Source organism: Strigops habroptila, chromosome 8 (genome assembly GCF_004027225.2).
Source record: "Strigops habroptila isolate Jane chromosome 8, bStrHab1.2.pri, whole genome shotgun sequence".
Lineage (NCBI taxonomy): Eukaryota > Metazoa > Chordata > Aves > Psittaciformes > Psittacidae > Strigops > Strigops habroptila.
Window position 1 is genome coordinate 11,727,663 of NC_044284.2, and position 25,536 is coordinate 11,753,198.

General features: G+C 40.4%; 1 protein-coding gene across 4 annotated transcripts in view; it reads left to right on the plus strand.

The window, feature by feature from the left end:
• RYK (receptor like tyrosine kinase) overlaps positions 1 to 25,536 on the plus strand; it is a 54,369-nt gene that overhangs the window by 13,236 nt on the left and 15,597 nt on the right. Inside the window, exons 1-9 of one of the 4 annotated variants that reach the window (XM_030494710.1) lie at positions 642 to 675; positions 1,894 to 2,015; positions 2,736 to 2,835; positions 4,014 to 4,148; positions 5,918 to 5,974; positions 7,279 to 7,423; positions 10,616 to 10,716; positions 13,933 to 14,067; positions 17,241 to 17,327. In XM_030494710.1, coding sequence (XP_030350570.1) covers positions 2,772 to 2,835; positions 4,014 to 4,148; positions 5,918 to 5,974; positions 7,279 to 7,423; positions 10,616 to 10,716; positions 13,933 to 14,067; positions 17,241 to 17,327 — 724 coding nt within the window. In that variant the 5' untranslated portion in view covers positions 642 to 675; positions 1,894 to 2,015; positions 2,736 to 2,771. Of the gene's footprint in view, positions 1 to 641; positions 676 to 1,893; positions 2,016 to 2,735; positions 2,836 to 4,013; positions 4,149 to 5,917; positions 5,975 to 7,278; positions 7,424 to 10,615; positions 10,717 to 13,932; positions 14,068 to 17,240; positions 17,328 to 25,536 lie in introns of those variants that run through there. The other 3 variants (XM_030494707.1, XM_030494708.1, XM_030494709.1) reach the window with 3 other exon arrangements.

Sequence of the window (25,536 nt, forward strand, 5' to 3'; positions counted from 1 at the left end):
AGGTACAAAGATGTGGAAGCTAATAATGAGATTTAGGGGTTGCCTGGGTAAAAGGGTGGCGGTTTTGCCTTGAAATCAGAACAGAGCATTGATTTTGCTGTTTTCACGTGGGTTGGTGTAGGTTAGTCAGGTCCAAGTAGTGAGAAACTAGATCCTTTAGTGTTGTGCCTTGTCTGCACGTGGATTGTTTAAGGAGGCTTGCCAAAGCAAAGCTACAGCTGATGTTTTAAAACTGTTTCTTTTATGTGTTTTCAAAGTTTTATTTTGTTTCAAGGTTTGTTTGTGCTTCTCCCTCCTCCCTATTTTACTGGTGGATGTACTTGTGCATTTGCCATTTATTTTTGAGTGGAAAAATGCATAAATTGGGGAAGAAAAGTTTAACCTCTTTTTTTTTGGATACTGTCTCAGGCTGATTACATTCAGCACTTAAGGCTTCACCTGCATCTTTTTCTGTTCAGGATCTTGTTTGAGTAATTGTCCTTTGGATTACTCTGTTCTGTTGATTCATGCATCCAGTCTCTAGGGTTCTCCCTCTTGCCCACCTCCCAGTATCTGTGATTATATACTCTTGGGTTTTGATTAAGCTTCAGGACACTAATGAGCCACCAGTGGTTAACAGTAACCAGAATGAACAGGAATACCTTGGCTGCATTTCTATATCTTGTGGAAAACAAGGTGGATTAAATCAAGTTCTGAAAGAAGGCTCTTATCACATTGTAGTGCTCTGTGCCCAGTTTTTGCACTAAACAGGAGGAACTCTTTCTCTCAAGCTAAGCTTTGTTCAAATGCAGCTTGTCTACACAGTTCAATTGTTATCTTTTTTTTACTTAAAACCCCCAACCCTGTCATGATACTCTATATTCTTGGAATAACTTCAGGATGCCTTAATTGAGCTCAGTTTCCTCTGCATAGATTATGCTTGGAGCATGCACCTGTGTCTGGTTTGCCTAGTTGTTCTCTTAGCATGTCACTATATTGCTGAGCCAGGATAGCGTTTCACTGGGAGCAAAGGAGGAAGAGCAGTATGACACAAGACAAAATGGTACTTATTACAAATACAGCATGGTTTTGTCCTGAGGATATGGAGCTGGGATTAATTTCACAGCTGCAGGAAAGTGGGTTAACTTGTAGTGCTTACTTTACCACTAATTGCTAATAGCACCCAGGGCGAGCTGTGGGGTCCTACCCTACATTCCTGTATTCACTATGATCTTGGAATATGTGTTGCAAAAGGTAATGGCAGCTTTGGTAGTTTTAATATCAGAGTATGTGTCTTATTTAGCAAAATGCACCTTAGTGCTCTGTAATAAATAGCTTTGTGGATCTTTCAATTCTCTAGGTTTATTAAAATGTTCAGAAAGCAAAGGATACTTGATGTACAAATGGACATTCCTCCTCTCACTGTGTTTTGTGTTATGATCTAATTACCTTGAAGTTAATTCCATAGCGCTTATGTGTCTCAAGAAATGAGCTATTGCAGGAAGCAGTACCTGCAATTAACAAGCTGATAATCCAAAGCAGTTCGTTTTGAGTGCACACAGTAAAACTGGACCCGTTATTCCCAGAAGCAGACAGGGCTATGTTCAGGAGAGTCTATAATGACTCTCTTGGGGGATTGTATGAAAAGTCATGTTTCTTTCCTTCACATTCCACCTCTTACCTGTTCATTAGGCTGCAGCATCTCTGAAATTGTTGCTTTGTAAGACTTTGAAGCACTTTTGTTAATGCTGACCTGCATGAGCATTCATCTCCAAACCTGCAATTGAATTTATGAACTTGAGGAAGTAGTTGCTTAAACATTTAGGTAGAAGTGGAGTTGGTGGTACTGGGAGTTTTTTGTTCCAGTGTGTTACTTCTGGTTCTTCCCTGTCTTACTCTTCTTTCTCATTACAGGTCTTGATGCAGAGCTGTCTTATGTGAGGAATGATGTGGTTAATCACTATGCATTGTCCTTCAATCTCTTAATACCCAGCGAGACCAACAATCTTCATTTCAGCTGGCATGCGAAATCCAAGGTAAACAGGCATAACTTTGGTGTTGGAGTGCTTGATACATGATCTGTATTGCTTAGTGAATACCCACTGTTATAATTTCATGGCTTTTTTTCTTTGCAAAAATTATGCTAGGTACAAAAGAATGATTTATATGATTGCAGGCAGTAAGTTAAAAGGATATGTATCCAAACTGTTCCTTTCTTGTTTTATAAAGGTTAATCACTTCTTTTGAAGTATTTTCTACTTCTTGCTTCTGGCAAGCTATATGTATATATCCAAGTTACAGGCTGTGGAATCTCTTCTGGGGGTACGTTGAACACACAGAAGGGGCAGCCATGAACTGAAGCCTCTGGAAATCAAATGTAGCGCAGTTGCGTTTTAGAGGTTTCTAGAAACGTGTTTGGAGGCAAGAACCTATAAAAGGAGCATCCAGTATGTTATCACCGAGCCCTGATTAAATGGAAAGGGGTTTTTATTTCACTTAATCACTACGGCTGGAGCATACAACAACAGCTGTCATAAAGATTGTGTATGCTCTTACATTTTGAAGGATTTCCAGTTACTTAACAGTTTATTTTTGTTTCTGAAATGATCTGTTTAGTTTCTGCCAGATGTTCTTTTTTTGTGTTTTTAAGATAAGGTTTTTTAATTTCAAGAAGAATTATGACAAGGTATGTTGCATTTCTTTTTACTGCTCTAGAGATTTCTGACATGTTTTCTGTTTCCCAACTGTTGGTACAGGTTGAGTATAAACTGGGATTTCAGGTAGATAACCCCATGGCTATGGCCATGCCCCAGGCCAACATTTCTCTCCAAGGAGAAGTTCCTCGCACCCTTTCAGGTAAACTCCTCACTCCCCAAAAATGCACAGCTATTGCTGATACTAATGATGCTTTCTGGTGGTACTTTTTCTTTCAAAATGCGTGTAGTGTTGTATAAGAGTGCAATTTTCCTCTGTTAAACATATGTTTACATGGCTTCTGCAACAGTTCTGATATTGCTAAAAGGGTATTATAGATTGAGACTATTAGTCTGAGAGTAGTAATTTTTCCCCCTCGTTCAGTGGAGGATAGAGATTTTCCTGGAAAGGAAACGTGTCATTTTTAATGTATATGTACACACAAGGTTGCTGTTGTCTTTCGACAATAATAATTAACAATTGCATGGATATTAAAATCCACACCTTTTAATTTCTCTAGCCTATAGAGATGGCATTTCAAGGTGTGTGGGAGTTGTTACTATATTGAAGTGTTTGTGGTAAGTTTCAAACTGAGAAAACTATTTTGAATATATACTAGCTCCTCCGTAGATTTTATACTAGAAACAGTAGCTTTGGGTTTAGGAAATGTGCAAATAATCATGACTGATGCTTGTTCAAGTGCGGTTTCTCACTGTCTTGTTCTCTGTTAGATACTCAAAGGGCAATAAAATATATATGTATGTAGATGCTTTGGTTGTGTACCACTTCTTTGTGAAAGCAGACACTGGGGAATTAGGCTTCTTGTGTCTGCTCTGTTGGCATAAATAATACTGGCCTTTAAACTAGAAAATAAAAAGTACCATGTTAGTTTAAGCTTTGATTCCAGTCAGATTTGCAGAGACCACAATAGTTAAGCTTACTGGTTGTGAAAAAAAGCTAACCTTCATAGCACTTGAAAAAGCAACAAGGAAACCGAAATGTTCTGGTTTTCTGTAGTAGTGGAGGTTTCTCTTGTGGCAGCATTTGAACTCCAGAGCTAATGGATGGCTAGCGGTCATTTATCCACAAATATGATTTTAGTAATCAGTAAATGTTTAATACAATTTGCATAAATTAATTTAAAATCTATGCCCTTTGATGCTTTAATAGTTGTCTATAATTACAAAACATGAAGACTAAAATAGCATTTCTTAGTAGCAAGTGCTTAAAAAATGTGTGTTATAATTTAAAGAGACCCTTATCATTTAAATGTTCTTTCACCAGGATGTCTGAAAAGTGCTCAAACTGAATTGTAATGCGGATTTGTTTTCTATTTGCAGTGTTTCGTGTTGAACTCTCCTGCACTGGCAGGCTTGACTCTGAGGTCACAATACTAATGCAGCTCAACTTGACAATAAATTCATCAAAAAACATCACAGTTTTAAATTTCAAGCGAAGGAAAATGTGCTACAAAAGTAAGGCATCAAGTTTCAAATCCTAAAAAGCTTTTAGTGTTTAAAGTATGCTAGGAAAAAGGAGTGGGAAGGTGTATGAACCAGGACACAAGTGACAGTTCCTGAGAGTGAATGTTGAAGAGGGTAGGAAGAAACCAGGTAAAATTTTGCCTTTCAGAGAGGAATGGAGACTTTTGGTAAAAGGACAATCTGATTGATGAACAAATTCCCCCAGGGTTCTGCTGCATTGTTAGACCTTTTTACATACAGAGCAAAAAGCATTTTCTCTGTTGTGCTTGGAAGGAAGAAACAAATTTTTCAAAACTGCAGCACTCTGAATATTCAGATTTGTTCTAAGAATTACCAACAAAATCTACTTAATCTATAAATTGTGATAAAATTGGCTGTTTAGTGATTGTAAGCAGGTGTTAGTCTTTAAGACTTGGAGTACAAAATGATATTGGTAGATAATGCAGACTTCAGAAATCCCTGATCGACCCTTCTGGGTTTTGACTTGGGAATCTGCAAGCACAATTTATTCTTGGATTGTTTCTGTCTCCTGTCGCTACTTCCTAGATGTAGCTTTGTAGGCATTGGAAGGAAATTGTTTTGGAAAGCCCCGAGAATGGACCCTCTTTAAAAATGGTGTCCTGTTCTCAGGCAACTTTGGAGGATGACCAAAGTTCTCTATTTACGTGCTCATTGTGGCTCTGTTCAGTTTACTTGAAGCCTTTGAGGACAGTAGTTGGCTTTTCAGAGGTGTGTTTGTCACTTCTGTTCAGTATGAATGTCTAAGGATGAACTTCTGGAAGGTGTGGGTGAAAGGGCTAGCATGGCTTTTTAGCACATAATAGTGTGATACTCCTGCCGTACTGATGTTACAGGAAGATCATTCTTAATTTGAAGTGTATCTCTAGGGAAAACGGAGGGCTGGCTGATAATTTGCTATTTTTTTTTACCTAGGTACTTTTTCAAAGATTCTAGGTGGGGGAAGTCAGCACTGCTTATGCATTCATAGCTTGTTGAGCTGCTGAATGTGCAGAGGAGGTTTCCATAGGTACTACACAGTTACCTGGGTGTGTGAGATAGAACCACTTCCTAAATTATGAAGAGAATTCTTGCAAAGATTATGTTTCTGTGGGTTCATAAGAATGTCAATGACAGTGATCATCCTGGTGACTGTAGTTCCATATTTATGAGTATTAAAATAGGCATAACCTTTTTCATACTTCAGTTTTAAAACATTCATGACTGTAGCATCAGCTGAGAAGGCACAGTGCCCGTGGCTGTATCTCTTACTTCTTCCTAGGATGAGTAGCATTAGACTTGAGCCAGAATTTCTTCCACAAAGGTCAGAATAGTATTGATTGAACATTTGAGATACTAGTTTCTATCCAGTAGTAACTGATTCTGTAAGGTCTTTGTTGTTTAGTGTCTTAGCATACACTCATGTACTCTGCACCTCCTCTTTCTACTGTTTGCTGCTTTGGACTTTGGTGGACAAGCCGGAAGGTTTTTTGAGGTAGGTAGCTTCAGCGGGTTCAAGCATGGCCTCAATGGACATGTGTATCAGTGGTGAAATACCTGACCCATGCATCTTAAGTGTGATTTTTATTATACAGTGGTTAGGTATTTAATATGGAAATCCAGAGATAACTGTAGTCCTGAAGTCAGCTCACCTATTTGGAAAAGCAGGTTTGTTTTTCCATAACTGAGGCAGTTGACTTCCTGTGAAGGGCTACAATAATAAATGTATGCCAAACTTAATGGTTTTTCTCTCATCTGTTTAGAGCTTGAACCAGAAGTAAAATCTCCAGCATCTGATAAGAACAGCAGCAAGGCTATCTGTGAGTACTTCTGAGTGCACAACTTACTTTGTAAAAAAACCACAAAGGGTATAGTCTGTACTACACCCAGTATTTGAGTGGAGTTTTTTTGTGATTAATTATTTTAACTGGGAATATGTACTACTGAGGAGGGGAAAAAACCCACCATTATTCCCAGTCTCTTAATAACTTTAGTTTTATCATGTCTTAGGAATTCTGGTTTCCGTATACAGCTCTGATCTATTTTCTTGACTAGGACCGGTCTGGTTTGCTGGTTTAACTCGTCACTACTGAGTGAATAGAATGAGGTAGTTGCTTTTGCTCACTCTTCTAGCTGGAAATACCGACTGACTCTGCTCAGCCTCTCTAGTACCCCAAATGTAGACATTTCTGCCAAAATGCCTTTGGAAAGCAGGGGAGCGCATTGCTCAGTTTTCTCTTTACCACCAGCTGACTCTTCCAGGGCAATTGATCTCCACGATGCATGATTTAGAATTGAGGATGACTTAGGGCTACTGCCTCTTCCTGCCTCCAGCCTCTCTGCCTGTGTTGCTGCTTAGCAAATCAGACAGCCCTCTGCTGCCAAGGTGCAACTGCAGAATTTTGCCTTAAAACTCACCACCATTGAGATTCTTTCTCAAAAGAGAATCAACTGCTCTGTTTACACTGCTGCATTAAGATTCAGATCAGGGGGCCTTAGTCCACCCATCATACCCTGAAACTGGGACAAGAAGCTCAAGTTGTGTGCTCTGGTCCATTTGTTCAGTGAGTAAGCATCGCTATCATGCTGCACCTAGGTATTAATCAGATTTTGGTGTGTGTTCTGGTGTGCAGGTGACTCCTGCTCTTGCAGCCCTAACTAGCATGTCCATGCCACGTGCTCTGTTGGGGCTCATCTGAGCTGGAGACTTGGTTTGTCCATGCTTCTACTGTGTTTGCAGCGTGAGAGCCATGGAGGAAGTCGAGGGATTGTGCAAGGTAGAACCAGCAGGACCAACAAGACTATTTTAGGAGGTTCCTATGTAGCTTTTATCCTTTAGTAGGAACCCTCCTTTTGACCCAGTAAATAAATACAGGCATTGAGTGGCTTGCTGTGCCCTGCCCTGCTTTGATGCAGCAGGAACTGTGGTGCCTACTCTTTTGGGGGGATATCACGGTGTGGCTCCTGCTGGACCTGGGAGGCAGGGCACTGGGAGCAAGTCTGGGGACAGCAGCACTGCCCTCCTGACATGTCAGCCTGCTGGGAACTAACAAAATGTTGTTTGTTGTGTTTTCGTTTGCTTGCTTTTGAGAAAGGTTCGGTAACTTTCACCTTTCTCTTTCAGTTGATCCTGTAAACGCAGCTCCCACCACTTCTACCCGTGTCTTTTATATCAGTGTAGGCGTGTGCTGTGCTGTTATATTCCTGGTGGCAATAATATTGGCTGTCTTGCATCTTCACAGCATGAAAAGGATAGAGTTGGATGACAGGTATGTATTCAAGCTTTTCAGGTACTTTCCTGGGGCACGTTTACTTAGATTTGTGGGAGTTCTGCTCTCAAAGTGAGCACTCTGCAGTAGCTTGCATTTTCTGTCCTTGATGTCAAGCTGTAGCAGTTACTGCCTGTGTAGAGTTGTGGTAAGTGCTGTACAGCAGAGTGGCAGCAGTTGCAGGTTCTTTGCTGTTTATGGGGTGGGAGGTTTGTGGCTGCTGGGTTTTTGCCAGAATACTTGTGTGGATGGCACACAGTGGGGAAGTTTGGATGGAAGCAGATCTGCAGGGATTGTCAGGATTGAAGGAAAATTTGACAGATAACTGGGCACGCTGAAAACAGTTGATTTTTGCTGACTTTTACAGGAGATTGAGTTTCAGTCTTCTCTGTTCTGATCGATTTACCAGTATTCACTTTGGACTTGGGATAAAGTGTGGGGATTACAACTGGTTGGTTATAAAGCTGAAAACGTGGTGCTCTCCCAAATGTATTTTCAATTCTGAAAGGCCAAATTGGCACGTGCATCTGAAAAGGACTTGTAACACGAACCCAAGGGCAAGGATGTGCAGCTGGCTTTGATTCAGAAAGGAAAAGCATTACATTTGTAGAGTGTGTGAATAGTGTCATCTATGAGGTTTTGAGAGACTTGTCTCAACCTAGTAGTGTGATCAGATGTCCTTTCATCCACTCTGTTGTACTTGATTTCTGTGGAGATACAAGCTAAAAATTCATCTAATGAATTTAGACAAAGCTCTGTGGTTTGCAGGTATTAAAGAATTTGCTTTAAATTGGTGTATGGCTTTCCGATAATTTCTGTGAAGTTTGTGCAGATAGTGAGATTTGAATCTTCAGAGAGCACTGTGATGACTTGGGTTGTTTTGAGCCCAAAGTTGTCTGACCTGACAAAACCTTGGATGGGCTTCTGGGTAAAAGCTGTGGTCAACTAGTGTTGTACCAAAGGCGCAGCACAGGCAAAATGTGCCTGAAAATCAGGATCTGTGGAGTTTTGTTTTCAGAGCAGGCAGCATGCCCAGGAACCAGCAAAGAGACTGTGAGGTGATGGTTCAGTGCTTGGTTGAGAAGCTGGTTCAGTGTTACAGCTTAGCCTTGGTGTTCTGCACTAGCATTCTGTACCATCAGTGACTGCTTGATGTAGCATCCAGTCAAGGAACTCGTGAGAGAAGAAATAACTTTTGATGTGGCTTTGAATCACAAGCTCAGAACATTGCTGCGAAGGGGTTCTGACTCAGAGATGATACCATCATTAGGGTTAACGACCTCCCAGGAGCAACAGAGGCTGAAAACCCCACTCCTGATCCTCTTAATTTCAAAAACCAGAGCTAAATAAAACTGAGGAAGGTTGTTAAATAGAAACTAGAGCCAGGCAGCTGAGTTTACAGGCTGCACATGGACTATGTAAGAACTATGTATTGAAAATTCAGAATAAATGCTTGCATATCTATCAAAGGCACTTGACAAAGTGCCAGAGAAAGTTGGCATGGCTTAACAGCAGGATGATGGAAGTTATTAAAAGCAAGAAGGCATCCTTCAAAAAGTTGTTGTAGTGTGCAAGTGAGAAAACTGAGAAAGCGTATGAACATGAGCAAGTGGAACCTAAAAACCAGAATGAAGCCAAGCGAAAAGGTGGTTTTTCAAACCTTCAACAGGCAGAAAAAGAGTAACTCCTTTTTCAAGGTTGCCTGCAGCAGGAAGCCAGCCAAAGAAATCTGTAGGGCTTGGAGATGATCAAGTTACAAAAGGAGTTTCCAGCAGTAAATGCAAGTTCCACATCAGTGTTTAGTGCAGTGACCATGCCGGGACACATCTTTCTGGGCAACTCACTGAAAGTGGATCACATTGAGGCAGCTTGTAGTCGCAGTAGTGCGAACAGTTAAAATAAGCAGTAATAAGTTGCCAGCACTAGAGAATATTCATTCAAAAACTTTAAAGGAAGTTGAAGTGGGGACCACCAACAGTGGCTTTTAACCTTGTGCTAAAAACTATGCTGGAACCCTACACCTGGAAGACAGTGGTTGTGGGAATGACTTTAAAAAAGGTTTCCAGAGAGAGCCTGAGGCCAGCTATTAATCAGTAAACCTGATGTTTGTATTATTAGTAGATTCTGTTCTAAAGAAAAAATCCAGCAGGTGCATATGTGATTATGGTATAATGGGGCTTTCTTGGGGGCTTTTTAAAGGAAGTCTTGTTTCAAAGCTAACAGGGGTCCTTTAAGGCATCACTAAGCATGTCTAAAAAGCCTCCAAGGATGGCCAGCACTGCTTGGTCAGTGCTCAGCAGCAGCCCAAGAAGCAAATGGATTCTTGATTATTTGGTAAGGCAGAGGGTTTTGCCTAAAACCAGTCTCTTTTTTGTTCTCCTGATACAGTCAGCAGAATGGAGAAGGTTTTAAGTTTCAAAAAAAGGGGGGGATGTTTGTGTTTGGAAGGGACATCAAAAAAGTTTCTTCCAGCCCTGCCATCTGAGCTGGTAACAGGTACTGCCTTTGCCTGCCAGGACTTGCTCACCTATTCTTAGGCCATTACAGCTACAACAACTCTTTCTGTAGGATTTTTGTCTGTGAGGATAAGACAGAAAACAGCCTTCTGTATAGGGCAAACAACTGTTTACAGCAGTGAACTATAGGGAATACGTTTTTGATCTTTGCTCCAGCACAGGAACTTAAGAGCAGCTGGTGTGCCCAAAGCGAGCAAGAGGAGATCACTCTGGCTGCAAAAGCTAGTTAAGCTTTGCAGGGTGTTATGGGTGCTTCTTGTTTGGCTCAAGCTACTGCTTCCAAACTTTTCTAGTCGTTGATTCTCAGTGGGGTGTTGGTACAATGAAACTAATACATACAAGTCTTCTTTGGAATATAGTATTGTTGTTTCTGGGATGATGGGGGGTTCTTGTGATAAGTGTTTTGTCACCTTGATTTTCCAAAAGTGGGGGAAAAGTACTGGAAAACAGCAAATTCTGCAAAACAAATAGGAGGAAATTGTTCACCCTCAAAGAACAGAAGTGTAAAGACTTTTGAGCTGCCCAAAATACATTTTAATATGTGAGACACTTTAAAAATGCCATTCTTTAAAAATCTAGCCTGGAAAATCTTCTGGTTTTAACTTTTGGTAAGTTAATTTTGCATTTATTGCAGTGGCAAGCAGTCATGTTCATGTCCATTTTTGTTTTAACACAGCATTAGTGACAGCAGTAGCTCACAAGGTTTATCCCAACCTTCCACACAGACGACGCAGTACTTGCGAGCTGACACACCAAACAATGCAACGCCAGTAACCAGTAAGTGTTAATCTAATTACAGACTCTTGCAGCAGACCCTTTTGTGCACAACTGGAATATTTGGTGATAGGGGTCACACTGATTTAGTATCAAGTAGAAGAGAAGACTCTGAATAATCTCCTGACTCTGCCAGTTTGCCTCTCGAGTTCACGTGGTGTGTGGTTTTATCGAGCCATGCCATAGTCTTTGAGGCCTCCTTAAGTACTGGGGCCCAGGAGTCATCACATGAGCATGATCTTGTGTTTTGTCCAGCGGGATATTCTCCCTGCACATAGATCAGTGAGCCAGAAAGGCTTCACCAGTATCTGTGAAGCATCTGTTTTCTTAACACTGGAAAGAAGCTGCCTTACACAGTCCTAGCAGAGGGTGGTATAGAGCTGGAAGAGGTAACAGCAAGTGGAAGTATCCGCCTAGCTCTAGGATCAGTTCCTGCATGGAGACAAAAGCAGCCAATGTCATCAGCATGTATTACTGATGGTTATGTTGTTCTCATCTTGTTTCTGCAACCTGTAGTGGAAACGCATGGGAAGAAAGCTTTACAAGGGTGATTTATTCATGATCTCTTTTAGTTTACAGCTTTGCTTGAAAGAACATGAAATAGAGCAGTGAATTAAAAGGAAGTTTGGCAGTACTTTGTATGCTCCTTGATAGACTGATCTGGTAACTGATACTAGCTGTGTTCTGTGTTAATTCTGCAATTGCAGAAGGTATTTATTACCTGTGGGATGTTTACGCTTCCAATTGTTTTCTGTCTTCTCTAGTGGAGAGATGTTCCATATTGCATCACTCCAAGGAAGGGACTGTCCAGGCTGCAGGGAAGGTGGATGGTGTAGGGCCACGTTTTGTGTGCTATTCCTTGGCAGTTCAGTCTCATTGGACTGACTGTGGGCCTTTCCCTTGTGCTGGCACTTATGCTGCTAGGTTGCAAGAGAATATGGGGAGCTGAGCCAGCCAAAACCTGACCTCTTTTGTAGAGTGATGAGTTTTGGTTGACTTGGGTCTCTGAACTGGCTTGTAGCCTAGCTGTAGGAGCGCCAAGATGGGTGTTTAGAGGATATGGGTTTCCATGACTGAGCATGGAAAGAAGTAGCTTAAGCTGCTGCTGGAGAACCTGCTTGAAAAGATCTAAAGTGAGGTAAGAGTTTGTATTACAAAGTGAGAAAAATGGGGGAGCCCAGACAGAGGAACAATCTATCTCTTGGTTAAACTCAAATTGCTGTTTTTCTCAATAAAGTGGGAACTACCAAGCTGAAATAGTACCCTGGCACTTCTGACCTTTTCAGAAAGTGTGAATTAAGTGGTTCCTGGTTTCATCTACTGCCAGCAATGATTTTTCTCTTCCGTAATGCTCAATAGAATCATTTAGGTTGGAAAAGATCTTTATGATCATTGAGTTTTGTATTAGTTGCCTGAAGAGATTTCATTGAGCGATCTCATGAGCAGAAATGTCAATGTAGGTCTGTTATTTAGAGCTACGTAGATGTAATGATTGACTTGAGTGAGATCCCAGAGTTTCTTCCATGTCTCCTGATTGCACTTGTTGGTGACACTGACCATCCCAATTCCCGAGGGAGCACTGCAGAAAGGTAGTGATGATGGTTCAGCCTTGCCGTATGTTCCTGTTTCCTCCCCACATGTGGCAGCAGGTGTTTACCTAAAATTGAATTGAAACTTTGGGAAACCTTTGGGTTTTTTCTAAATTGTATTGTATTTTTTGTCATCTGAGTTCACCTTTCCCTTGCACAGAGCTGCTTTTAAAATTTATTTAGTAGAAGCATTAATTTAAAAATAGAGATAAATATAACGTATAATATACATTAAAAAAAAATCCTTTCCAGAGTTTGGAAGAGACCTTAGCATGCAACTGATTCTCGAGCTGGTTTTCCCTCTTGCCACCCAAAGTCTTTCCCCAGCCTTTTTGTTGTCAATCTCTTATCTCTGTTGTGCTGTTGATAACCTATCAATCTCAGGTTTTTACGTTGGCCCTCTAAGTGAATATGATCCCTGGAAGCTTATAACTGAGCCTCTGGCAAAAGGTGGGAGGACCAAGACCACAGTGATGATGAAATGCTCTTCGCCTTGACGAGCATGGTAGCCACTGTGCCTAAATGGCACCTGTTTGCTGTGTTTAGTCCTTCTTGTTTCATATTGTCTCTTACTTGTTTTGGGACACCCCTTGGTAGCACAGGAAACAGTAAAAACAAGCATAAGAAGAAAACATAGACTCACAGACTGGTTTGGGTTGGAAGAGATCTTAAAGCTCATCTAGTTCCAACCTCCTGCCACGGGCAGGGACACCTTCCACTAGAGCAGGTTGCTCCAAGCCCCTGTGTCCAACCTGGCCTTGAACACTGCCAGGGATGGGGCAGCCACAGCTTCTCTGGGCACCCTGTGCCAGCGCCTCAGCACCCTCATAGGGAAGAACTTCTGCTTAAGAGCTCATCTCAACCTCCCCTCTTTCAGTTTAAAGCCATTCCCCCTTGTCCTGTCACTACCTGCTCTTGTAAAAAGTTCCTCTCCAGCTTTCTTGTAGCCTTTTAGGCACTGGAAGCTGCTCTAAGGTCTCCCCAGGGTCTTCTCCAGGCTGAACAAGCCCAGGTTGGATTGAACAAACCCAGACTGGATGCATGAGATCAACAGGAAGAACAGTCCTTCCACAGTTGTGTTGACTTTCTTTTTCAGTAACACTTAAACAAAGAAAGTAATTCTCAAGATTTCTCTAATAATTCATAAATGTGTACAGAAATATGCAGATCTTTCTGACTGTGTTAGTGTATCTAGATGTCTAGAAGTGCCAGAAGAGGGCACTGATAGTTTTCGTTACATCCTGCTGGTGAAAGGCATCTTCACTCCAAGTCTTCTCAGAGTCTCTGACTGTGGTCTTTGCGCTTCCCTGACAGCAAGGAAACAGAGTTATGTCAATTAGCTTCAGTATACAAGGAGTTTACTTGCTGTTAATAATAAGAGTTGATTGCATGACAGTACATAAAATTCCTGGGTGGTACTTTTTTCCCTGCAGATCATTACATTCACATGCCTTGGGTTTTTTTGTTGTTTAATGCTATTAAACATTATTATTCTTTTAAAGATTAATATATAATCTTTTTAAGTACATGCTGCTTCCATGTCTTTTTACCTGTAGGTGGTGCTGAGGTGAAGCAATGTGCTTGTGTTCTTATTGTAAGGGTATTTATATTGGTTTGTTTGGCTCTGCTGGCTCCTCAGGTTATCCTACATTACGGATAGAGAAGAATGATCTTAAAAGTGTAACTCTAATGGAAGCAAAAGCTAAAGTGAAGGACATAGCCATCTCCAGGGAGAGGATCACTCTAAAAGATGTGCTCCAAGAAGGTATTTGTTGTGTCTATATGTATTATAGCTAGATTTTTCAGAAATTAATCATGAATGACATTGCTGATGTTCATAACTGTGGTGAAGGAGAAGAGCAATGAACTGTGTTTGCATCTGGGGCGTTGGGCGCAGAAAGCGGTTTCCAGAATTCATTAGAATGGGGAAGCGACGAATCATGCTCAGTAAATCATTCAGCTTGTCTGACGTAATAATCTGGTCCTTTATTTAAAGGTCCTTTATTTAAAGGCAAGGGTTAGATGGCTAGGGAATGAGGAAATCTGTTGGGGATATAAGGGGCAAAGTAACTCACTTTTGTAAGTTACTGCAGGAGAGATTCTCCAACAGCAACAACAAAATGAAAAACAAAAAGACTCACAAAAACCTTAATTGATAAAACTCACTGTCTCAATTTGATAGCTTCCAATTTGGAAATCTGATCAGCAGATGCAACATTTACAGCTCTGATATGAAACATTCAAGATTTTGTTCAATGTTTACTTTGGAAGTGTTCACACACAACATTAATTGGTTCTTGTTGATACTGAATTTGGGAAATAAGCTTAAATATTTAGGGTTTTTGTCATTAATCTTTACTGCTGAACCTTCAAGTCTGTGTTCCCTGAGCCTCATGAGAAATCACACTTCTGAAGCTGGAGATCTGAGATACTCATCCTTTGGAGGCAGAACTGCTAAATGGGTTGCATTGCTGCCTGGAAAACAATGGGAGGATGCAACGCTCCCCATTTAATGTACACCTCTAAATCTCTATGGAGGTAGCTTTGCCCTCCACTCCAATGGTCGTTCTGCAAAAAGCTTCCTTTGCATGCAGGATGTGCTTTGTCTTCCTTTGTACTGTCTGCTGCTTGTAGCTGTGATGTTCAAGAGTCATCCGATGACCAGAAGTGACTCAGTGCTGCAGCTATGCTTCAGATGTTTAGCACCAAGTGACAGAGCTGCTTTAGTCCACCAGATGTGGCTTAAATAGCTGTTGAATGCAATGTAGACCCAGTTAATACTGGGATCCTGTTTCTTGGCCTCCGCTCTTATGTGAGCCTGTCAAAACCTTCAAAAGTTGGAGAACTAAAAGACAGGTCCTGCTGAACTGTTACCAATTTTAGTTCAGGACTGTAACAGAGTTGAGCCTCTGTCATCTAAGAACAAAACAGCTTCAGAGGCGAAGAAGTGACTAATAGAAATGTCTGCATAAAATTTTCAAGAATTCCGAAGTGCTGCCAGTGGAACTTAAACATATTTTGCAGCTCTTGGTCAGAGATTAAATATAAATGTCAAGGTAGCTTCCATAATATAACCTGCCTTACCATGCTAATAATTTAGGATATTATGATTCTGCTGTGGTGTAAAGCACCAGGTCTGAGAGTGCGCAAAGGAAGACAGGTCTGTAGGAGCCTTTTGTATTGCTGGGCTTGCACAGCACCTGGTTCTGAACCTGCTTCAAGCTCATATTGTACTAGATGCAAGACAAAAATGTAGGTGTCTTTAAAAAAACCAAAAGCTTCTAATGGAATAGCTGTGCTTTACCAAATGGATGTTCACAGTACGTGGACCTTTGGCCGTTTTCTGGTGAAGCAGAGAAATGGCTTTGATGTCCAGGCTGGAATACAAACAGCATAACCTGGAAAAAGCCCAGAGCAGAGTGAGGCAGCAGTAGCATGTTCACAGTGCTGTCTCTAAATGCTACAGCACACCAGTGGCATCCAATTCCTGCTAAGATACGAGTCTTTCAGGTTACTGTTTGTTTGCTTAAAAAAGCAAACAACCAAACCAACAAAATCCTGAGCTGTGACCATACAGGCACCCAGTGTTACAGCCTTACTGTGTTTACATATTGGATTGCATGAAAATTACTTTCAAGTCATATCTGCTCTTACATGCTTCCTCATTCTCTTTAATTTCAGCATTTATAAATAGATAGCTTCATACCAGAACACATTTTAGTACAAGATGCTGTACTGAAATGTACAGCATTTGACTTTTACTTATATGTGTGTTTTTACTTATATCTGTGTATTTCCGTTTGACTTTTACTTATATCTGTGTATTGGAAATATACTTCCTTGATGTTTGCAAGCACTAAGATAGGAGGGTTTTAGTTTGCTGTTCAATAATTCATCTTGTATATTCGTGGTTGCCTTGTAGTCTCCTTAGTTAAACTGCTGCTTAGTGAGATCACAGTTTGAAGACTGCTGTCTTGCAGGGTTTACTTGCAGTCCCAAGGTAGGTGATAGAAATGTTGCATTGTCCCTGTAACTATTTAGAAACCAAATGAGACCCCCATTTTCTACTGAAAGATGTGTAACCAGGCTAAAGCAATCATATCAAAGGTCTTTCAACCTAATCAGACAGGAGAAATCAGTGGGAAAGGAATGTAACATGGTTAGACTGCATGAAGATGATGCACACATTGGTGCCGTGGTGATAGAGTGACAGAAAAGTGCTGCCGACCTGAGTTGTATAAAAACTTAATTCTCTGTGTGTTACCACGCTGCACTTGTTCTTTTTCCAGCTGTTTAACGTAGCTCCTCTTCCTGCAATAGCATCATTAAAATTTTGTGAATGCAGAAATGTTGGAGAGACTGAAAAAAGAACCCAAACGAACCTACCACCTTCCAGCTGAGGTGAAACATTTGAATAATGTGATACTGTTTGTTTCAAGCTGTTCCATGGGTACAGGTTGGCTGAAACCAGTATTTCCCTATGAAGATTTAAAAAAAAAAAAAAATCATCTTTTTGAGAAATGTTCTGATTGGAGAATTCCAGACTGGCTGGATGAGAAAAGGACGGAGCTGGAGTTTAGTGCAGTTGACAAAGACTGAACTACCAAAAATAAACCCGTCATTGGTATTGATACTTAATTTGTCTGGATTCTGCTGCTGTTACTGGTTCACTCTCACAATTGTCCCCCTAAGTTTTAGTTACCTAAAACTTTCAGCATTTACTGCATACAGTTCTGAATCCACCTTTTGCTGGAGAAGTGGTTGAGTTATATATTGCTGATTTAATATGGCGCTTGGGACTTAGGCTTCAACTGCCTTTGTTCCTAACTTTTTGCTGTGGCTGATACGTTTTAAGGTAGAGTTTTCTTAATATGAAATTCTGTTAATGTTGTCAGTGTATTTTAACTACATCATACTTACTGCATGTTCTCTTCACAGGCACATTTGGGCGCATTTTTCATGGGATTCTAATAGAGGAAAAAGACCCCAGTAAAGAGAAACAAGTTTTTGTCAAAACTGTTAAAGGTATGTTCACATTGAGGAGTGTTTTCGTGTCCACTTGTTTGGATTGTGGTATGTGCTGAGTGCATCAAATCTGTCCTTAAAACCAACCCCCTCCTCCCCAGAATATGCAAATTACTACTGCTTAAAAAGCAAAAGCAATTTGGATGCTGCCTTCAGCCAGCGAGAATAGAAATCTTATATGGAAGAAGAATGTGTGTTTTTCTTTTCCCCTAGCATGCCACTGTTTTTTCCATCCACAGTCTTTTTCCCTGCAAACTGCTGAAAAAGGCACCTGCAGTACATTTTTAAAACCTTTTATGAACATATCTGATTGTACAGAAGATAGGGCATAGTTTCTGCCATGCTTAAATTTTGCCACTGAAGCATAAAAATGATCATTTAGAACTTAATTTATAAAAATACACCATCTTTGTTCAAGAAATATGTTGGAGTGATTTAAGTCATGATGGACAGACTTAAGAAACAACAAGGTAAGTATAGGTGAAAACTGTATTACAGATATCCTACATACGTACTACGTAGATTCCACATATATCCTTTTCTCTACACTCATGGTAAGAGTTCTCTAGTAGCTCACAACAGTTGTGCTGAATTCCTCATACAGTGTTTGCTTCACCAGTTACTTTTGTCATTTCAGCTGGGTGTATTATTGCCTTTAGTTTTTCATTTTACAAGTTCTTTAACTCTTTAAAACAACCTCCAAAGCCCCCAAACAAACCCCAAACCAAACAAACAATTAGGCTTCTATAAGATTTTCAACTTGTTTTAATTTTTTTTGCCTGGCTAGTAATTTTTAAAGATACTAATTGTGAAGAGGAAGGTGGGAATTGGTAAAGCTGCTGAATTTTGTTGTTGTTGAATCTTTCTTCTAGCCATTTATTCTGTGCCATTTAAGAAAAATACACTGTTTAAAGAAAGCAACCTTCTATAGTTGGTGTGTTTCTCACACAATCAGATGCTTGTGATAATAAAAAAAGCTTATGTGGAAAACCACTTAGAAAAAGATTCATGCTCACTTCAAGGGGAGAAGTTTCTTAAAGTCAACCCGATTTGGAATAAAAGTAGCTAAAAAAGAGGTTCTTAGTTCTTGGGGCTTGGAGCAACCTGCTCTAGTGGAAGGTGTCCCTGTCCTAGATAAGCTTTAAGGCCCCTTCCAACCCAAACCTTTCTGTGTTTCTATGAATACAAGCAGTGTGAAATTAGCTTCCTTTCCTGCCTGACAAATCCTTATCTTCGAATAGGTCTGGTATGGCTGAACTGTGGGGTGGGATGGGTACCAACAGGGAAGTATTGCTTTGTGGGCAGCAGGAGGGTAACCTGTGAGTAAATCTGTCTCAGCATTGAGTCAGACAGCAGAACTTGGTCTGTGCTCTGGAACAACTGTTTGTATTTCTCCTAATATGATTCATGGAGGGCTGAACAGTGAGGATTTGCTCTGTCACATTTCCTGTTCTTGTATCTTGCATCTCCTCATGGCCATTCCTATACTGAGTGTCAGTTACTCTTGTAGTCACAAGATGCTTCCAGTTTCTTCAGGAGTGCCTTTAAGATGGTATACTTTCATTCTGTAGCACTTTTCCTCCCTCTAAAGTCCAGAGAGGACTTCTGAAAAGTAAATATGCTGCCCCTTTGGAAGATGTTAGTAAGCTACCATTTAGCATGTTGGTGATAGTTAGAACTGTGTCTGCTGAAGTAGTCATAGCCTTAACAAAAGTAATAGTCCTCTTATATAAAAGTAAGTATTTTCCTGGAGTGACTTCTAGCAAGAAGCAAAGGAGTGTCCCATATTTAAAGAAATAAAAGTAGTATGGTTCTTTCCAGTGTTTTGGGAGCTTTTCCTGAATTCTGCCCTCTTCTGTTGCCCCTCCCTGCCAAACATTTCTGAATATCATTTTTCCATGATATAGTTTCCAGAAGAGTTAGCCCCTAAGTCTTAGACTGAGCATGGTGCTCCTCTGTGTTTGATGAGGCAGTCTGATGTGGGGCATCATTCACCTTAATCTGTGATCCCCTTATCTGTGTTATTTGGTGGTTCTCTGTCTTTATTCAAAGTCAACACATGCATCATCTCTTGTGAGCCCCAAACCTGTTGTGAGCTAGGGCAGTTTGACATCTGTACAGCACCACTCGAGCGCGATTACTTTTTATAGCATTGGATTAAATGACAAGACAAGATTTGTTAGAGCATCTTAATTTAGCTGCCTCCCATCACTACTTATCTTATTGCTTTACCAAAATGGGGCTTCCAATCCGCTCTTAATGCCATATTTCTCCCTTACAGTGACTTGTATCTTTGACACAGTGCACATCCTGATTTCAATAGCCCTTCCTTTTGCAGTGAAAGATTTTCTGGCTGCAGTGAACTGGAGCATGGCCTTCGGGGAGTGGTGGTATTCACGTAATCGTTGTCTGTAGGGAATTTCTCAGTTCTAAAAAGGATCTATATGGACAAAGTTTATAATAGATTTTGCTGATACTTGTCTGTGAAACAATACTGTTTTGGGCAGGAGAACGTTGCTAGGAAAATAACTATAAACATCCCTACTTCTTACAGCAGTTCATTTGCCATGCTAATATTAAGCAGCTTTGTCTTCATACCCTGGCTTTGATAGTTGTGTGTGCAGCTGGGTCATGTAATAAGTTGGGAATTTGATCTGCTTGTGGAAAAAAAAAAAGGGGAAAAATGTTCTCTTAACCAGACTTTTTCCTTGATCTCATTCATTCTGTGACCACACACACACTGCTGTTTTGGCACAAACACAGGAGTAGGGCAGGACCACAAAAGTGAGAAGATGGGTATGAGAACTATTAAGCTGACTTAAGTATCTCTGTTGTTGAAGGCAAGAAAGGAGCCTGAGGGTCATGGAAAAGAAACAAGGAAAAAAGGCTTTGTGTAGCTAAGTGCTCCAGAACTGTCTTGTTTTACCCAGTGGTGCACTGTGGATTAAGTCTGATGCTACCCCGAATGACCCAAAGTTAATGGGGAAGGGGTTGGATCTTCTGAAAAATGTGAACTGAAATTCTTCCAGCAGGTGCTGAACAGCCTTAACTCTGTCAGCCTTTCTCTATGCCAGAGGAGTTCCAGCCCTTGGGTTATTTTCATGGCCCTCCTCAACAGCTCCATGTTTTTCTTATGCTGAGGGCCCCGGAGCTCAATGCAGGACTCCAGGTGGGGTCCCACAAGGGCAGAGTAGAGGTGGAGAATCACCTCCCTTGGAACTTTGATGGTACAGTTGTCTACTGTGTCACTGGATATAAGTGACACCTTCACCGCTGCAGAATAACTCCAATGTACTGGCATACAAGTGGCTTTGTGTTAGGTGTTACCATTTGAAGCTATATTGATCCCAGCAAGTTTTCATTGTGCAGAGTGGTAAAGCTAATGGAGTAAGTCTACATTAACTGCTGGACATGCCCAAGAAAGCCTAACAAGTAGTATAGAGGGACTGGAAGGCTTCCTTGTGCCATAGGCAGCCCATGTGTGTTGGCTTTTAGGAGAAGACTTCTGCTGTAGTAGGAAAAGTGTCAAAGAAGGGTATTGTGCCATTCAAGTAATGGTTTCTGAATAATGCTCATTGGGAAAACCTGTGAAGAAAGGTCATGCCAGAGATAGAGCACAGGTTCCTGTCATAATGCATCTCTTTTTCTGTTCCTCCTTCAGTTGTTAGTGTGTTACAGGATCCATAACCTTTCAAGATGGGTTATTTCCAATATTGTGGACAAAGGACAATGCACTGTCAGTTTTCTCATTTCATATCCCAGGAAAGAAGAATGCTGTGGCTGACATGCTCATCAGACAATAGTTAGATCTGTATTTCCCACTCTAAGAGGAGTGTGTTTGCAGCCTTCTCAGTTTGCTTCTTTCCTATCTTATCTCTCCCCAGGGTTGATCTTTTTCCCCAAGAGGATCAAAAAACAAGGATAGTTGACTAGTTATGGCAGTAGCTGCAGCAGCCTTTCCCGCTTTCCTTCCCTTATGTTTTCTAGCACTGTGGTAAGGTGTTGAGCATTACTGTAAACCATAAGAGTGCAAATTGAAATCAAGAAGATTTTTCTGAACTTAGTACATATTCTCCCTTTAGAAGCGATCTGCTGTTAGAGGAATCAGTAATACATAAAAACTGAGAAAGCCTGTATCTGCCTCCCTTTGTCTTGAGAAACTTTAAGTTAAAGAGGCCATTTGGAGAGTGAGAAAACTTCTTTTGAAATCTGTCACATCTTTTATTGTAAAAATATGGTGTGAAGGCAGAATTCATCCCTGAGTGCCAGAAGTTCACTCCAGATCCCTTAGAAGAGGTTTTCTTTCACCTAACTGTAGCGCACTCCAGAGAAAAGTTGTAACATGCCCTGGGTAGTGACAAAGCTTCTACCTGCATGTTCATGAAATACATTAATTTATAATGGGTTTTTTTTTAATGCTGTATCATCTAACACTTCAGAGTGCGTCTGGATGCCTGAGTCTTCCATTATGTGCAGTGCTCTGTGCCAAAGAGGAGAGCTCAAAAGAGAAAAATGGGTATCAGTTGGCAAAATTAGAGGTAGTTTTCTGGAAGCTCTAATGACTTTGGGAGTACAAAGATCATAAATGTAGGCAAAAGGTGTCACTTGTTCACTTTCTCTGGAGCCTTCTTGTTGGCCATCCTGTTCTTTCTTATTTGCAGTTTAGAGTTTCACTGTGTATTAATTTGCTAGTTGTCATCGTAGAAGTTTTAGCTTTTTTCACATTTAGACTTTTCTATGGATAATTTGCCTTTGTTCTTTCTTTAAATGGACATTCGTGAAGGTGGATGTACATCTCATTACCAATAAAAAAAAAGAATCTGTTAGCCTATACTATATTTGAGATATTGGAATTTGTGGATCAACACAACCTGAATAAGTTCTTTGTTAGAAAGATGAAAGACTTTGCTGGCATTTGCTATCTTCATTGTGTTTCTTGCTCTACAGTAGAATTGTTTTATGAGGTTGTAATGCTTCGCTTTCAAATAGGAGGTTTCCAATCACTCTTAATTTTGGGAAGTGTCTTAGTTGGCATGTTTCTCAAAAGCTGGCATTGCATCTCCTGCCAGCGATTAACAGATCTCTCCTGCCTTTATATGGCATGAAACAGGCTTTCTTGTGAATCCTTTAGATCGTCTTATGTCAGAAGAGGAAGAGAACACACAGTTTTCACCTTTGAGTTAAAGAACACATTGTTAATTAGTGTTTTTCCTGTGAATGAGAAAATTCTTTGCAGAACAAATGGAATTGTATTATTCCAGGAACATATGAAGTGGGTTTGAGTGGTGCAGAACCCTGACTCATTTAATACATTCTAGCCAAGGTACACTTTTGTTAAAAACAACTGCTCGTGCTGTTCAAGATAACCCAACTGCTTCCATTTCATTTTCTAACCACTTAAAGCTTTTCTTACGTACAAGAAAAGAGTGTTTGAAAACAAACTACCCATGAAAAGCCCTGGAAACAAAGTCATAGTATGAGTGTGCCTAACTCTTAAGACTTCATTGTTTTACCAACTTAACAAAGATTTGTTCATGCCGTCATAGGTCACTAAAGGACTCTTTCAGCATTCTTGGCTACCTCCAGCATTATACTTCTAAAGACCTGTTATTTATTGTTAATCTAGTTCAGAGGAGATGCTCAAAGTGCACCCACAGAGACAATATGGATCATGATGCTGTAATGGAAGCCTTGGAGAAGGACCTTACCATGAATTCATCTGGTACAGCTAAGGACTGCAGCTGCCTTCGGAGTATTTGTAGTACACAAGAGTTTTCTAGTATGGCACAAAACCTGCACATTGCAGTGCAAGTTGGTGTTGAGTTGTAGATGTGAGGAAACCTATTAGATGTTAAATATTGTATGTTAAAGCAAGCGGGATTTAACTGTTCATAGTGTGCAGACCTGTTACTGCTCAGCGATGCCCATTTTGGCCTGCTTACAACCTAGCTGAAGGCAAGTTGGTGACCCCTTATGGCTTCTCCAGTACAGTTAGGAGGTGTAGGAATAGAGATCCTGAGAACTTCATCTATGCAAAGCAGGGGAAAGCAATGCTTAAGTGACGTAGGTTAGTGTAATAAGCTTTGTGTTAACCGAGTTGAAGGGTTTCTTGTTCATATTACACATAATAGTATACCACAACCTCAAGCATACACAGTTGTACCAAGGTACCCTTTTTGAATTGCGTTGAATTTACTGTTCTGGGCGGTTCATTCTTAAAATCACTGCCTGGTGAAAATATATGATTTTAAGTTTAGGCCTTAAATATACAGTATTTAAGCAAATTGTTAAGAGTATTTAACTTCCTGAAATCAGAGTGTGGGATTCTGTTTCTGTAGAAGAAAGTTTATGACAAAAAAAAGTAGAGGAAAGAGCTGCTTCTAGTCTGAACTAAATTCTTAAGAGTCTTTGTAAAGGAAGATACTTGAATTTAAAGAATTAGGGAAAAGCAGCAGATTCCTGAATATCATCTTAAAAATGCACTATATTTGTCAGGTAATCCCAGTTCACTACAAAAATACCCAGTGACCTAAAATAGTACAAAATACACAAAAAAAATACTGAGTGGCAGCTCTGAGGTTGATGTCCAAAGTACTGTACTTCTTAATTTAAAGATTTGCTATTCCATATGCTTCGGGGGGGGGGGGGGAATCATGATCTCTAGTACACTTCAGTTTACATCCAGTTAAGATCACTACTTGTATTTCAATATAGTTAGCTGCTGCCCTTTAGCAGTTGATAGACTTTGAAACATTAAAGCAGTTATGTCTCTCTTCACTTCACACTGACTTAACACTTTCAGCTTCATTTTAAGTTAAATGGATTACTGAGCAAAGAGCCTTTTACTTGCTGCTATTTCTGCAGCTACTTGGGTTCTGGTATTATTGTTATGAAGGGAAATAGTAAATCATTCTTCCCTCTGCAATTCTCTGTGGTTTAAAATGGTGTGTGTACTTGTAACGTAGGAAAACCAGAACAGCGTTCCCTGTTTTAGCAGTGTCATGTTTAATCACTTCCAGAACTTACTAAAATTAGGCTTGGAAAACTGTGAACTTCATTGCTTTGGAAAATAAACTTGTATGGCTGTGGTATGGAAGCAAACATTTTAAGATAAATAGCCTTGATAGCAAGATGGGAGGAGAAATCCTGCTCTATTGAAATTTGAACAGGAGTAAGCATCGTGTCCCATGATGTAACCTCCTTATGTTGTATTTTGTGTCTGTATGTCTTCACATACAAGAGATCTGGGTTCTGTAGGATGCATGGTTGTCTTGTAGAGCAGATGGATATTGATGTGTGAGTGTATAGCTGTTACCTGAATGCCTCTGTAGCTCTTTGGACTTGCATATGCAGTAGAGCTGCCAAACAGCAGCGAGGTGTTTTTCCTTCACTTCTATGGCAGGCAGAAAGCCATCAGATGTACTACTGGCTTCCATGGTAACTTGTCACTGTCTGACTGTTAGGGCCTCTTGAAGTTTTAAAGCATAAATATTTGTGTGTGTTTGCTTTTTCTTCTACCTATGAAAAAACAGATTGGATCATGACTACTTGCATTACTTAAGCAGTTCATCTTTCTGTTGAAGGAACCTTCTGAAAACGACTGCTAGCAGCATTAAAAATGTCAGGTACAACAGAAGCGAACTCAGGATAGTCTGAGTGTTGAATTTTGTCCAAAAGCCAGACTTATGTAGAAGGATTAAAGCAGTACTCGGGCATGCATTCCCTTTGAACTGGGATTGAATTCTGCCTTGAGAGAAATTTTACATAATTAATTGCTGTGCAGAAGGAGCAGTAATTAAAAAGGATGTGTTGATACTAGGAACCTTTCTTAACTGAAGCTGAACATTTAGGGCAGTTCCAGCACTGCATACTCAACTCCTATGGACACAGTCTGTGACCATTGTGCCTGGCTGTATGCTTTTCACCCTTCAATAACCTGAGCTTGTGGACTTTGTCACTGTATATTTGGAAAAGCCCACAAGTCTGAAAGATAATAAGGGTAGTAGAAGCTTTGTGGAAACAGGTGGCTGTATAGAACATGGGTTGTATAAGTGTTCTGATGTTGGGGAATACTAGCTTTCAGTATGAGACAGAAGGAAGCTTGCACACGAACAAGACTTTACAAATGGTCCGAAGGTGAGAAAAGCTTCAGGTAAAACATCTTTTTAAATACTGTGGTCAGGAAATATGTTTATCAGGAGTCTTGGGC